The following is a 14,730-nucleotide window of genomic DNA, read 5'->3' as shown; positions in this document are numbered from 1 at the left end:
GATGAAGGAGAAGTGCTGGATTATCTTGTGGAAATGATACAGAAAAATAGCTGAAACTAGTGCTCCAATAAAGCCGGTAACAAAAAATAGAAGAAGCCTGTTCCAATGCATTCCATCGAGAGGAACGTGAAGTTGTACAAGAGAAAGGGACAAAAAAAGCTAAGGATGACGACTTTGAGTACAACACTCCAAAGGAAGTGAAGGACTTGGAGATGCGCAATAAAAGAAAAAAGGCTCCAAAACAACCTCTGCCTCAGAAAAACAACAAGACAGAGCTGGAAAAGGAGAAACAAGTGATAAAAAAAGTAGTGAACTTTGAAAAGGAAACTTGGACCACACTGAAGACGGAGGTCCAAAACTATTACAAGTCTTTCCTTGATGCAAGGGATAATGATGGGTAAGTGAACAAATTGAATATTTGCATTTTCATGTAACAAATATGACATTGTAGTTATAGTTAAGTAACTAATGTTTCTGTTCATGCAGCGACACATTCTGGGCTTCTCAAACAAAGCCAATAGTGGTACAAGGAACAGACATTATTAATCTTGTGGAAGAAAACTACATGAGTGATTCTGTGAGTTTGCTTCTTTTTACATTAACTCTGTAAGAATTATATGAAAGAATTGCGGGTCTATTGGGGTTAGTAGGGGGCTTGACAACCTCATACTGACCCCAGTAGGATCACCTACTGACCCCAGTAGGCCTCATACTGACCCCAGTAGGACATCCTACTGACCCCAGTAGGACCTTCTACTATAAGAATTATATGAAAGAAAGATTAACTGAAAATCAAATTGAATAATTGCAGGTAATCAAAGCGTACACGGAGATTTTGCAAATGGAACTTGAAAATGCAAACATACATATTGCAACGTTTCTGGAGATTGAAGCATCAGTAACTTTAAATATAGGTTTAATATAACATGCACTGAGTATATTGGGGGCAGTATAGGGGGTTTACTGATTTAACATCGTTTTCATGCACAGTTTTATGCGATTAAACATGAAGAGGAAAGAGGAAGCGTGGATTACAAGAACCAAATAAAGTTGTGCTTAATTGAACCTTTATGGTATGTATTTGACTACAACAAGGTTCTTATCCCAATCCACCATTGCACAAACCACCACTACACACTGCTTGTGGTTGATAATGAGAAAAAGAGGATTGTGCACATGAACTCTTTGCAACCTCCAGAGAATGAAAGGGACGAGGAGGAAAAATTTCATAAGAAGGCTGAATATGTGGTAAGTGATCGTATCAGAAAAGTTATAGGGTGCCTTTAAGTTTTCATAATTTCTTGAAAAAGAATACACGAATAATTGTATGCTGCATTGAACAAGTGAAACATCTCATGAAGTTTCTCCAAGAAGTAGAATTGTCAAACAAACATTATCCGGACGACAGCCAAGAAGCGGATATTGAGAATTATAGATATAAGAGTGTTGGCGAGACAAATCAAGGGGATTTGGATGATAGAATCCTTCCGATGAATGACAGGGAGAAAATGGTAAGAAGATGGGTGCTTGACAACTTCGAAGCTATTAAAGAATACAAGCTGGAGGAAAACTTTGACTGTCCTCAACAAAAGTCACTATCGTAAGTCCATTCTCAAAACTTTGTCATTGATTCAAAAAGTCTAAAAATTGTTTAGAAACTTGCAGGGGGCAGTAGGTTTCGTTTCAGTGTCCCTAACATAAAATGAATGATTTGCAGGGCGGACTGTGGGCCTTTTGTGCTCCATTTCATGCAGAAGTTAGCCTTGGGAGAAAAGCCAAACAAAGTCGATGCTGATGGAATGAGGAAAGTTATTCTTGAGCAGCTAATGAATGCCAGAATACAAATGTTGTCAAGAAATGGAATATGATATATATGTTAGAGAAAATGAAATGTAATGAACAATGAAATGAAATGTGACTTTAGGAGATTCCTTTTATATATGTGAAATGTATTTTCCCATTTCTCTTCATTTTCAGTTATTTAGCATGAAAAACAGGTGGAAAACAAGTCCCCATGTTTCATTAACAGGTCCCTATTGGGGTCAGTAGGACCATTGTCACTTATAACTGGTGCCTACTAGGGTCAGTAAGAGTTCCTATTAAACCTATTGTGCTTCAGTCACTTAACAGGTCCTATAACTGGTGCCTACTAGGGTCAGTAGGAGGTCCTACTAGGATCAGTAGGAGTTCCTACTGGGGCCAGTAGGTGGTCCTACTGGGGTCAGTAGGAGGTCCTATGAATCATTCAGTGATAAACAAGCTACTGCAAAAAGAAATGAAAATAACAAATGCCATACACAAGCAATGAAAACATGAAAAATAGACATATATTCAAACCAGCAACACAGAAACTCTGTTACAGATTCAATAAATCAATGAATCACCCAAAGAAAAACATATTTAGTCTGTTACCAACAAGAAAAAGAATAAAAGTTATATAATTCCATAATAGAATCAAAGAGGTTCAGTGCAGGTCGCCTTGTTATGATTGCCCAATTTTTGACATCGGCCACAACGAATGAGCTTCTTTTGAGTCTCTCCACTTGACTTGAACCTCTTTTTCTTCGGCCTTCCAGGGGGCCTCTTCACATGGGGAGGATGTATAAACTCATCATTAGCAGATTCAGCAGAAGCCATATCAGCATTAGAAAGAGGGAAAAGTGGAACATCATAGCACTTCTTGCAGTAGTCAGCAAAGTAATGCAGATCTACAAATGCATAAACATCCTTTGAGGCAGCTTGAATTACAGCAAGAGCATGAGAGCAAGGAAAACATTCAATCTCCCATTTTCTACACGTGCAAGAACAAATACCAAGGTCATCAACAACATGAGAATACTTCCCTTGAACTTCATAGATATTTGTGGTCGAGTAAACCACATTAAACTGTGAAGCAGCATCCATACGTTCTTTCAAACGATCCTGCATTTTAGGAGTAAGTGGTGTGGTCCAGAGTTAAGCTTCATCCCTCCTCTCACCCATCTGATTCATCAACTTTATCCTAGTCTGATCAAGCATACCATATGCCGGCATCTAACGCTCTTCAGCAAACCAGGCATTAAAAGATTCAGCCATGCTATTAGTCATAATCCCATAACGTGATCCAGGGAAAAATGCACGGCACCAATTTTCAAGAGGCATATCCTTTAGAAAATCATCTATAATTTTTGCATCACCAATTTCTCTAAGCTTTCTTAAATGCAAACGGTATTGGGTGGGGGAAGATGCATATGCTAACTCAAAAAACTTATTCTTCACAGAATTTTTCACAGTAGCACTCACTCCACCATATCTATTCATCAAATTGGCTGACAAATGCATGTAACAGAACAAGTGAGGATGACCAGGAAGTACCTTACTGAAAGAACCGAGTAATCCATTACCACGATCACTCATAAATGTAACCACTCTACCTTGGGATTCCAGCAAATCCTTCAAGTGTCGGAAGAAAAAACACCAATTATCTTCAGTCTCAGAATCACATACACACATGGCCAAAGGAAAGCAACCTGGGAGGAAAAAAACAACAAAAAACAAAGAGGAAAAAGCCAGCATACTAGGAGGTAGTAGGACGTCTACTGGGGGTAATAGGTGATTGCAGCGTGCCGCTCCACACTTTCAAGACAAACACACAAAAAAAGCACATAACCAAGAAAAAGAAAGATAAAAGATAAAAGTTAAAAGTTTACCTTTATTTCCAGTCCTTCCAGTTTCACAGAGGATGGTCCCCTTGTAAAGACTCTTGCCAAAAGTGCCATCGACATATAATACAGGTAGACAGAACTTAAAACCTTCAATACAACATGCGTAGGCAATAAAAAGCCTATGGAATTGGTTGGTATTAGGATGCACTTCCAAGAAAAAAACAGAATCATGGTTACTCGCTAAAACAGTTTCCCTAAACCAAGATAACATGTTAAAAGATTCAGCCTCAGATCCATAAATCATATCCCTAGCACTTTGCTTTGCTTTCCAAGCAACCTTGTATGATATCTCAAAACCATAAGCAGACTGCATCTTTATCTGGATATCCCTTGGCTTCAATGACATATTGTAGCTAATATCCTCTTGAATGCAAGTCTTGACAACTTTAGACCCCAATCGAACATGCTTTTTCTGGCGAAGAACGCCTTTGCAAGTGTGTACGTTGTTCAAAGAATCAATATAAAAACATCCATCTAAAGATTCAGAATAACCAGCAACATGCCATTCACAATTTTCGGTTCCCATGTTGCTGCATACTGCATGAATTCTATACCAATCATTTCTGGTGTACACAAAGGTGAAGCCAACTTCAATTGCATATTTGGGCAGCTTATCTCGAAATTCAGAGGCACCACCACGAAACTTCTACCCTTCACATTGGATATAACTACCCCACTCTCTTGATAAGTAAGGCTTCGACACCTCAGACCTATATCCCTCAGTCAAATAATCATCTTCATCCAAAACTTCAGAGCAGCTATCTTCACATGAAACAGAAGTTCTCTTGCGGCAACGTTCACTATTCTTCTCCACAATAATTTCAACACAATCCAAATTGTATATCTTAGCACCAATAAACAACATTTGAAAATCATTGTCATTATGCAAGAAAGAGAGAGGACAACCAGGAAGTGAATAGTGAAGCTCAATAACATCAGTTGCAGACAACCGAAATCTTTCACAAATATACTCGAACAAGTAAGTATAGTTCATTCGTTGATGAATTGAGAACATGAAACCTTTTCCAGAATAACGACACCTAACAGCCAAAAAACCATCCACATTTCTGTAAAAAAAACAAACAAAATAACATTACAAATAAGTCGCATACTGCACCAAACAGGGATCATACTGACCCCAGTAGGCACCTACTGACCCCAATAGGGGTCCTACTGCCCCCAGTAGGAGGTCCTTCTCATCAAGTCTGATGAGAAGAAATCGGCAGAATCTCTTTTCCCAGAAGATCACATGAGCAACAAGGAGTTTCGATGCAAGGTCAGAACTGAATTCACACAACACAGAACTCAAACAAATTCAAAACAAAACGAAAATTCATTTGTACTCGCACAAATTAAGAACACAAATAACAAATAAATCGAGAGCAGCAAAAATCAACAGTACATCAAAATCAAATTCAAATGCAAATCAAAACAAAAAGGAATAAAGAAGATTGCAGAAACGAACCGAGGCATATTGCTCACTACGAGATCCATCGCAACAGAAATTGAGATTAGAGCTTGGAATCTAACCGGAACCAAAACAAGAGCTTCGTCTACTTATCGTTAAGAATCAGAGCTTCGAGACTAGCGAACCAAAACCAGAGCTTTGTCCACCTATCGCCAAGAATCAGAGCTTTAAGCCCAGCGCTTTGTCCACCTATCGCACTAGAACCAGAGCTTCGAGCTCAAGCCGAAGTTTCTCTCTCATCGAAATTCAAATATGAGAGAGTGAGGGGCGTAACAGATCTCGCAGGGGTATTATTGTCATACAAATTATGTGATAGTGGTCCATATTTTGTTAGTGGGAATATATCCTATGACTCTATAGGGTTGATGGGAATATTGAAATCTTATTTTGTTGATGGGAAAAAAATCTCTAAAATTAGGGCTAGTGAGCATTTTCCTAAAAATATACCGCAGCTAGGGTTTTCTCTCTCTCTCTCTCTCTCTCTCTCTCTCTCTCTCTCTCTCTCTCTCTTAGGGTTAGGGTTTCCTTGGCTGAGCGGCACGGCTCATATCCATGGTAGCGTCCTCGATCTCCATGGCCTCCAAGACCGCGACAGTCTCCGCTGCGTCGGTAACAGCAAGCCTCATCTCAAAGCTCTCTCTGAGCAACCAAGAAGAACTGGTGGAATTGGGTAATCTCCGGTGCCCCAAGAGTGGTTTCGTTGCTCAACGATTCTATCTCGTCGGGCGTTTGAACACAACCCGTACTATTGTTTTCGATGCATTCAGGAGCGCTGTTAGCTCCATGTGGAGGCTCCCATCTCCGGTGGAAGTGCAGGCTCGAGACGATCGGTTTTTGTTTACGTTCACTTCGGAGAGAGACGTGAACAGAGTGAAACGAGGTGGACCTTGGGCGTACCAGAGAGCGATGATCATTCTCAACGACTATGATGGCTTTTCAGATATCAGGTCAGTGCCTTTGGACTCTGTGTGGATCTGGGTTGGGATCCAAGGATTACCGGCGGTGCTGTCAACAGTTGCTACGGCAAGGTTGGTGGCGGAGACCATTGGAGTGGTGTTACAGGTGAATCACGGGGGTTTCTAGCGTGGTCTTGCTCGAGTCCGGGTTACCTTGCCTCTGAACCAACCAGTACGATTAGATCGTCGGATTAGGGTTTCTCCGATGGATGTTCTTCAAGTGACCTACAAGTATGAAAGGCTGATCGGAAGATGTCGTACATGTTCCATGTTGAATCACGGCGGGGAGACTTGTCCCCTAGAATCTGAAGAAGTGGTTCCTCCGACATCGGCGCCGTCTAGGGCAACAGGGCTGCCACCAATGGTTTTCAGGGGTAACTCGGCTCCAAACCTAATTGTTCCCAACTCACCTACCTTGGCTTCCCTCTTTCCGAAAGAGAAGAGGGTTGTGCAAATTCGTGATGTTCCGACGTTTCCTTCGCCAGTCAAAGTAGCCGGAGTGCGGCGGAGCAAGGAGGAGGAGGTGACCCCTGTTGGAAAACGTGCACGACACGCGCTGACCTTTGATCCTTTGCCTTTGAATCCGGAGGAATTGGGGTTCTCTATTGCTGATGGGGGTGCCCTTGGTCTTAAGAAGACATGCAAATCTCCAAAGAAAAAAGGAAGGCCGAGGGGAAGCCGAAATAAGAAGAACTTGCAGGTGGGATAGTGTTCAGACTCCATGGAACCCAACATGGGAGAGATCACTGCTGTGGACAACGGCCTCAAATCAGAGGCTGATGAAGAATAGTCTCCTAGGTTAACTAGGAAAAGATCCCTGTTTTATCTTATCAGTGATGCACCCTTTCTTTAACGATGAAATGTACACCATTGGGTCTTAGGCCTCTATTCAGGGAAGGTTGTATTGCTGGTAGGGTTTGGCAGGTTATTATGCTTTCTAGTGTTTCATATCTGTCTTTTTGGATGTAGTTTTAAGGTTGTTATTTCAATTCTTAGATGTAGGTTTGAGTCAGTTCTAGCTTTGCATTTGTATGGTCTTCGGACCACTCATGCTTGACCTTTTGGTCGTCATGATCTTTGATCAATGGATACTTCTCCTTTTCCCTCAAAAAAATAATATATTATCTACAGTGAGGACTGAGTATGTAAATGGACAACTATTTTTTTGGTGGATTAACCATAGCTGTTTCTTACATGTATCTGCATAGTCAGTTTATCAAATCAGACAGATGATGTTCACATCTTTATGATCATTAAAAGTGGCAAGACATCAACTCCACTGGTCACTACAATAATTATCTATGGTACTTACAATCCAACATAAAGAACAATAGAAAGCATCCATACAACCCGCATCAGCATAATAAATCTTAGACAAAGCACACATGATATTCCACCTCTCCACCAAATTCAGGAAAAAAATATGGTGCAAGGCAAAGATTGGTTAAGAAGGCAAAGATATGTATAGCTAGCTGTAATTTTCACTACTGTTTGTATTGTAATAGCAGCAAGGCTCCCCCTTGCAAACTCTGTAAGCTTATGCTGCTGGTTTCAGTGGTAATACTTTCTTGAAGTTTCTCTATTGGAGCTGGAGAATGGTACTATGATGTGCATGGTGAATTCTTCTAGGCTTAATATGTGGTCTTATCAGCGGAACCCTGTGAAGACGAGTTATCTAATGTTGTGGATGCTGCATCAATTGGAACTTGACTTTAATAACACTTTTTCCTACAGAATGATGGATATGACATTTGTACTCCAAAATTTCATCTTTCACCTCTGACATAGTCACAACAAACATATAGCAACGATAAAACACCGTATATAGCTGGGTTTGTCTCTCATATCATATGATATGACATAGATATTACAAATGTGTCTAATTGTGTGGCACATGGGGGTTTTTGAAGGAGTAAATGATCATTATATTGATTATTTAGTTGCTTTTTCAATCAATGATAACAACATATTTTATGAGGCATGCTATACCATATAGTATATTAGAATTTTCCATATATAACCGAGTTGAACTTGTCTTTCTTTTCCTTTGTCTAATAGATCACTACTAGAATTGAAAAGAAAAGCATGAAGTGGAGTGAACCGATACAAAGCTTGATTGAGCAGAAGTATGAGTTGGAGTGAATAGAATCGATACAAGCACCTAAGGAGATTTAGCAGCTGTTGTCCGGTCGAGTTTGGGCAGCTGTGATCAAGACTCACCGACTTAGAACGTTGAAGACTGACGAGAGACGACGTGTCGTTTTTTTATTTTAAATGGTGCACCACCCAGCCTGTCTAGGCCCACCACAACCCATGCACACCACCTAGACGTGGACCGTCTCCGTCAAGCTCGCTAAAAGCCCAATACAATTATGTCAGTTTCTTTTTTTTTCGATAACTTTAAATTTATTAGGTGAATCCACCAGCCCGGGTATCCCACCACGGCCCAGACCGCCTAAACGTGGACCATCTCCGCCTAGCCCGTTAGAAGCCCAATTGACTTTTTTTTTTTGAAAACTTCGCTTATATTTTATGGTTCTTTTTCTTCTTCATCTTCTTGGCTTCTTCCTCTTTCTCTGCTGCTGTGAGGAGCTCTTTGTTCAAGCCGGCCCTTACTCTGTAATGCAGCCCTTGATAGGAATTCATTCACAGCCTTAAACCCAACTTCTAGTATGTCTCCGAAACACAATCAATACGAACAATAACAAAACAAGATAGAATCTAAAACCTCGTTGATTCTCAAGGTGAGAATAGCCAAGGATTTAGGACGTCTATGCCTCGTTGATTCCAAGGGAATGACCGAGTTGATAGAGCAGGTTTGAGAGAAAATTCTCAATTTTATTGATATTTTGAAAAAACTGACGACTACAACCACAAAAGAGGGTTTAAATAGTTTAGCAAACCCTAAACCAACTAGTAAATCCAAACCAACTAGTAATTGATAAAAACCCAAAAAAGACTAGGAAAAGAAGAATAAATACTAAAAAAATAATAAAACATATCATCTAACCAGCAACCATCAGGTTGCTGTTGTAAGCAGTAACTATCATGTTGCCGCTGCTACATCATCCTCTCCAGGTTGGAAAGAATTCGCCCTCGAATTCAATGCTTCAGCTGCTGATCTATCCTCATGATATGGAATGAGGTGTTTGACGTTAAACTTATCTGATGTATGAATATGACTTGGAAGCTTCAACTTATAGGCATTAGAATTAATCTTCCCTATAATCTCCACATGACCAATCTTCCTTGCAGCCAACTTATTGTAATCACCAACAGAAAATCGATCTTTGGTGAGGATTGCCCAAACGAAATCACCAACATCAAACTCTACGTGCCTTCTTTTCCTATCTGCAGCCCTCTTGTACTTAGCATTGGATTCCTGCAAATTGTTCCTTGTCAATTCATGAATGGTCATCAATTGTGTCATGAAGTCTTCAGCCTTGGTGTGAACCTTCTTAGAATCAAGTACTGGAATAATTCAACTGGGGACCTAGGATCATAGCCATAGTTTATATAAAATGGACTAAGTCCCATACTACGATTAACTGATCTGTTATAAGCAAACTCTGCTTGACACAATTTCTGGTCCCAAGACTTCAAGTTCTTTCCCACCAAACTTCTTAGGAGATTTCCCAAAGAACGGTTGACAACCTCAGTCTGCCCATCTGTTTGAGGATGATAAGCACTGCTAAAGTTCAATTTGGTTCCAGCTAACTTCCATAAGCACCTCCAAAAATGGCTAAGAAACCTGGTGTCTCTGTCAGACACAATAGAAGAAGGAAATCCATGCAATCTATACACCTCTTTGAAGAATAGTTGAGCCACACTCACAGCATCAGTAGTCTTCTTACAAGGGATAAAGTGAGCCATTTTAGAGAACCTATCAACCACCACAAAAATAGAATATGAGCCTCGCTGCGTTCGGGGAAGGCCTAGCACAAAGTCTATGCTAAGATCAACCCAAGGTTGTTCAAGGATAGGCAATGGCATATACAAACCAGCATTAGTAGCTTGACCCTTAGAAATCTGGCAGATGTGACACCCTCTCACATACTTAGCAACCTCCTTATGAATTGTAGGCCAATAATATGAACCTAAGACTAATTGTATAGTCTTGTCGCGCCCCACATGCCCTTCATTATGCAACTCCATTATGATCTTAAGACGTAGGCTACAATCCGGGATACACAATTGGTTACCCTTAAACAGAAACCCGTCATGTAAAGAGTAGTCACCTTTATCACCTACTTCCACCTCTTTAACAATGGTAGAGAAATAAGGATCAGTTGCCAAAAGATCCTTTGCAGAGTCAAAACCCAACACTTGAGTTCTCACCACGGTAAGTTCCTGATTTGTGCTTCAGTGAGAAGGTGAACTGTTGAAGATAGGATGCCCATTTAGCATGCCTAGAAGAAAGCTTATCTTGAGCATTGATATGCTTGAGAACATCATGATCAGAAAATAACACAAATTCATGATAAGCCAAATAAGAACTCCAATGCTTCAAAGCTTGCACAACTGCATAAAACTTCATGTCATATGTGCTATAGTTCAGTTTAGCTCCCCCAAGCTTCTCACTATAAAAAGCCACAGGTCTTCCTTCCTGACTCAACACAGCACCAATACCCACCTTAGAAGCATCACAATGGAGTTCAAATGGTTTGTTAAAATCTGGAAGTATAAGAACTGGATCTGTAGTCAATTTCTGCTTAATCACCTCAAATGCTGAAGTTGCTTCATTGCTCCAACTAAATTTCCCTGCCCTCATACAATCTGTAATAGGAGCCATGATTGTGCTAAAGCTCGGAATGAATCTCTGATAAAAAGATACCAACCCATGAAAGCTCCGAACCTCGTGCAGATTTGCAGGTATAGGCCAGTTTTTGATGGCTTGTACCTTTGATTGATCAACACTAATTCCTTCTTTTGACACAACAAATCCCAAGAATAAAACGCTGTCAGTCATGAACGAACACTTCTTTAGGCCGGCATAGAACTTCTCCCTCCTCAAAACTTCCAATACCGCCCTTAAATGTTCCATATGCAATTCTGGTGTAGCACTATAGATGAGTATGTCATCAAAGTACACCACAAGGAACTTACCAATAAAGGGTCGCAACATCTGATTCATAGCCCTCATGAAAGTACTTGGGGCATTAGAAAGCCCAAAAGGCATCACCAACCACTCATACAATCCTTCACGGGTTTTAAAGGCCGTCTTCCACTCATCACCCTCTTTGATCTTAATTTGATGATACCCACTCTTAAGATCAAGTTTACTGAAAACTTTAGCCCCACTCAACTGATCAAGCAAATCATCCAAACGAGGAATAGGAAACCGATAGCGTACCGTAATCTTGTTGATGGCTCTACTATCGACGCACAAACGCCATGAACCATCCTTCTTTGGAGTGAGCAAAGCAGGCATTGCACAAGGACTCAAGCTCTCTCGAATATGCCCCTTCTCCAATAGCTCCTCTACCTGTCTTCTCAACTCCTCATGCTCCATAGGACTCATCCTATAATGAGGCCTGTTAGGTAAGGAGGCACCCGGTATCAAGTCTATTTGATGTTGTATATCTCGAACAGGGGGCAACCCTGTAGGTATCTCTTCAGGAAAGACATCTTCATACTCTTTAAGTACCTCTTGAACCAGCTCAGGTACATGAGCTTCTTCTTCTTTAGATTCTCTTCCCAGCAACAAGTACATCATTCCTGTTTCTTTTATCTCCTCCACAAATTTACTCATGGACAACAAATTCGTCACATTTTTGCCTTGGGGTTTAGGACCTTGTTCTCTAGCGGGCACTAATGTGATCTTAATGTTGTTGAACATGAAGCTATAAGTATTCTTCTGACCATCATGCAAGACACTCCTATCAAACTGCCAAAGTCTCCCTAACAACATGTGGCAAGCATCCATAGGCACAACATTGCACCACACTTTATCCTTGTAGTTAGCGCCAATAGAGAAAGAAACATAAGCACGCTTAGAAACTGTTACCTCACTGCCTTTTTGAAGCCAGGACAGCTTGTATGGTTGAGGGTGAGTTTGAATCTCCAAACCCAATTTAGCCGCAGCATCTTCTGATATCACATTCTCACAACTGCCAGAGTCAATAATCAGCTTGCAAACCTTTCCCCCAATAGTACATGTAGACTGAAAAATATTAGTACAAAGCCACCCATCTCCTTCCACCCCGTGAGGTGTTAGGCAAGCTCTACGCACAACTAACAATGGACCATCATCCCCATAGACAACTTCTTCACCCACAAGATCTTCATATGATTCATCAAAACCCTCATCTCCTTCAACTGGAGTGAACTCAAACAGAGAACTATCATTCTCTATTAACAATCCTTTGTTCACTCTACCATCTTTCTTGCAATTACTTGTCCTATGCCCTGCCTCCCCGCAATTAAAACACTTCACCCCCGGTCTTCCTCCTTCTGAAGACATGGTCTTAACAGGTTGTCCACTATTGTCGGGTCTAGGTGGGACATGAGACGCTACCACTTTTGGTAGAGCACTTGAGCTTGCCCCATTTCGCACAGTAGTTCCATTTGCAAACCCCATATTGCCTGTAGTTGTCCTCCTACCCATCTGCTTCTCTAGCTAAATGGCCCTAGCATGAGCCTTTGCGACAGTACAAAGATAAAACATGTTGAGGACATCTTGAAATTGAGGCCTCAAACCCCCAATATATCTAGCAACCAACTGCTCATCAGTCTTAGACAAGTCGTTACGAGCCACCAATTGATAAAAATCAGTTGTGAAATCATTTACATTGCGTAACCCCTGCCGAATATTTTGAAGTTGTTGATAAATTAGTCGGGTATGATTGGGAGGTAGGAAAACAGCCCGCATGTGCTTCTTCATCTTGTCCCAAGAAGTAATCTTCTTCTTTCCCTGTCGCTCTCGTTGCTTCTTCAACTGTCGCCACCATGCAGATGCATGTCCTCTAAGCCTTGTAGTGATCAAGTAAACTATCTTCCTCGTAGGCACTTCCTTGAGTTCAAAAATTTCCTCTACAACACCTAGCCAATCTAAGAACTCTTCTGGCTAAATACCTCCATAGAACTCAGGAATTTCAGTCCTCATTCCGGCTTCCCAACGTCCAGAATCATGCTTCTCTTCCTTCGCACCATCACTAGAAGAGCCAGATGAGTCATCACCCATGCTGATCTCCTCATCTTCTTCTTCCTCATCCTCATATATCTTTGCCTTTTTCTTTCTTTTTGACATTGAAAGAGCAGCAATTTGTTTGGATAACTGATCAATCTGATGTTTGGCCTGTTGCTCAAATTGACGCTGCCACGTTGCCATGTCTTCTCTAGTACTGTAAATATTTGCAAGATCATCCGACTTGTTTCCTCTGCCCCTTCCACCAACCTTAGCACCTCTCCTAGCAGGCATGATTGTTGGAATGGATCGACTCAGGCTCTGGTACCAGCTAATGCAGCCCTTGATAGGAATTCGTTCACAGCCTTAAACCCAACTTCTAGTATGTCTCCGAAACACAATCAATACGAACAATAACAAAACAAGATAGAATCTAAAACCTCGTTGATTCTCAAGGTGAGAATAGCCAAGGATTTAGGACGTCTATGCCTCGTTGATTCCAAGGGAATGACCGAGTTGATATAGCAGGTTTGAGAGAAAATTCTCAATTTTATTGATATTTTGAAAAAACTGACGACTACAACCACAAAAGAGGGTTTAAATAGTTTAACAAACCCTAAACAAACTAGTAAATCCAAACCAACTAGTAATTGATAAAAACCCAAAAAAGACTAGGAAAAGAAGAATAAATACTAAAAAAATAATAAAATATATCATCTAACCAGCAACCATCAGGTTGCTGTTGTAAGCAGCAACTATCATGTTGCCGCTGCTGCTGCATCACTCTGGGTTTCTGTAATTGATTATTTCGCTTGCTGCAATTAAGATGGGTTTCGGGTTTTCAGGTTTTGGGTAACAACTGCAACAGAAACAGAACTAGAACTGCAACCAAAAATCATACGACCGACTTTCATTGTGACAAGCAAGAGAAACATTACAAAGTACAAAACAAAGTAAGAACTTCTCGTTAGCAAATAAATAAACAATCCAGAGTAGTAACTAGCTAACCAAACATGATCAACAATCACACCATACAGTCAATCCTACTGAGAACGTGCAAAAAGCAAAGCTCCATGCTCAACAGAAAACGAGCTAAAGATTTGTATGTGTTAATTACAGAATGCTCAAGATTATCTTAGCATATCATTGTCATACATTAACAAAAAAATACCAATAAAGATGCATATATACGACATAGCCTCTGATAAACAATAGCTTGGGGAATGGTGACTTGTAGCACGGACGTCTGGGATCCCCAGAACTAGTTCGACTTCATCTGGTCCTCACTCTTGCTCTTGCTTGTGTACACTTTGAATTTCCTACAACAAAAACAAGTTAACTTAAGAACCATCAAACATCAGAAGGCAAATACTGAGAGGAGTTACAGGCAAAGCATATTTTTGGCTAATTATAAAAGTGAAATAAAGGATTAAATTCAGTTTGCCCCATCGTATTTTAGGTCAATAATCAGTTTGG

General features: G+C 40.6%; 3 protein-coding genes across 3 annotated transcripts in view; 1 reads left to right on the top strand and 2 right to left on the bottom strand.

The window, feature by feature from the left end:
* The window catches only part of LOC101307386, a 5,231-nt gene extending 3,363 nt beyond the window's left edge, over positions 1–1,868 (top strand). The window contains exons 5-10 of the mRNA XM_004296118.1: positions 123–397; positions 487–577; positions 812–898; positions 991–1,248; positions 1,362–1,600; positions 1,718–1,868. Coding sequence (XP_004296166.1) covers positions 123–397; positions 487–577; positions 812–898; positions 991–1,248; positions 1,362–1,600; positions 1,718–1,868 — 1,101 coding nt within the window. The remainder of the gene's footprint in view (positions 1–122; positions 398–486; positions 578–811; positions 899–990; positions 1,249–1,361; positions 1,601–1,717) is intronic.
* A 586-nt stretch (positions 1,869–2,454) lies between these two features.
* On the bottom strand, positions 2,455–2,928 carry LOC101307104. The gene has a single exon (XM_004296117.1). It carries the CDS (start codon positions 2,926–2,928, stop codon positions 2,455–2,457), a length of 474 nt encoding a protein of 157 aa, XP_004296165.1.
* A 105-nt stretch (positions 2,929–3,033) lies between these two features.
* On the bottom strand, positions 3,034–4,698 carry LOC101306805. Its single transcript, XM_004296116.1, has 4 exons — positions 4,377–4,698; positions 3,882–4,178; positions 3,690–3,791; positions 3,034–3,509 (listed from the first exon to the last, which is right to left on the bottom strand). Exons 1-4 carry the CDS (start codon positions 4,696–4,698, stop codon positions 3,034–3,036), a joined length of 1,197 nt encoding a protein of 398 aa, XP_004296164.1.
* Positions 4,699–14,730: the final 10,032 nt, after the last annotated feature.

Source organism: Fragaria vesca, linkage group LG3 (assembly GCF_000184155.1).
Source record: "Fragaria vesca subsp. vesca linkage group LG3, FraVesHawaii_1.0, whole genome shotgun sequence".
NCBI classification, from domain to species: domain Eukaryota; kingdom Viridiplantae; phylum Streptophyta; class Magnoliopsida; order Rosales; family Rosaceae; genus Fragaria; species Fragaria vesca.
The sequence above is the reverse complement of the archived record's forward strand: the minus strand, read 5'-3'. Positions and strand labels throughout refer to the sequence as shown.

Bases quoted from the DNA above. Each gene is read 5' to 3' on its own strand.
- LOC101306805 (XM_004296116.1), bottom strand. From the start codon at position 4,698: ATGAACTATACTTACTTGTTCGAGTATATTTGTGAAAGATTTCGGTTG. The intron at 3,792-3,881 runs GTAACCATGATT...GTTGTATTGAAG, and splicing joins TAGGGAAACTGTTTTAGCGA to GTTTTAAGTTCTGTCTACCT. The intron at 3,510-3,689 runs GTAAACTTTTAA...TTTTCCTCCCAG, and splicing joins TGGAAGGACTGGAAATAAAG to GTTGCTTTCCTTTGGCCATG.
- LOC101307104 (XM_004296117.1), bottom strand. From the start codon at position 2,928: ATGCAGGATCGTTTGAAAGAACGTATGGATGCTGCTTCACAGTTTAAT.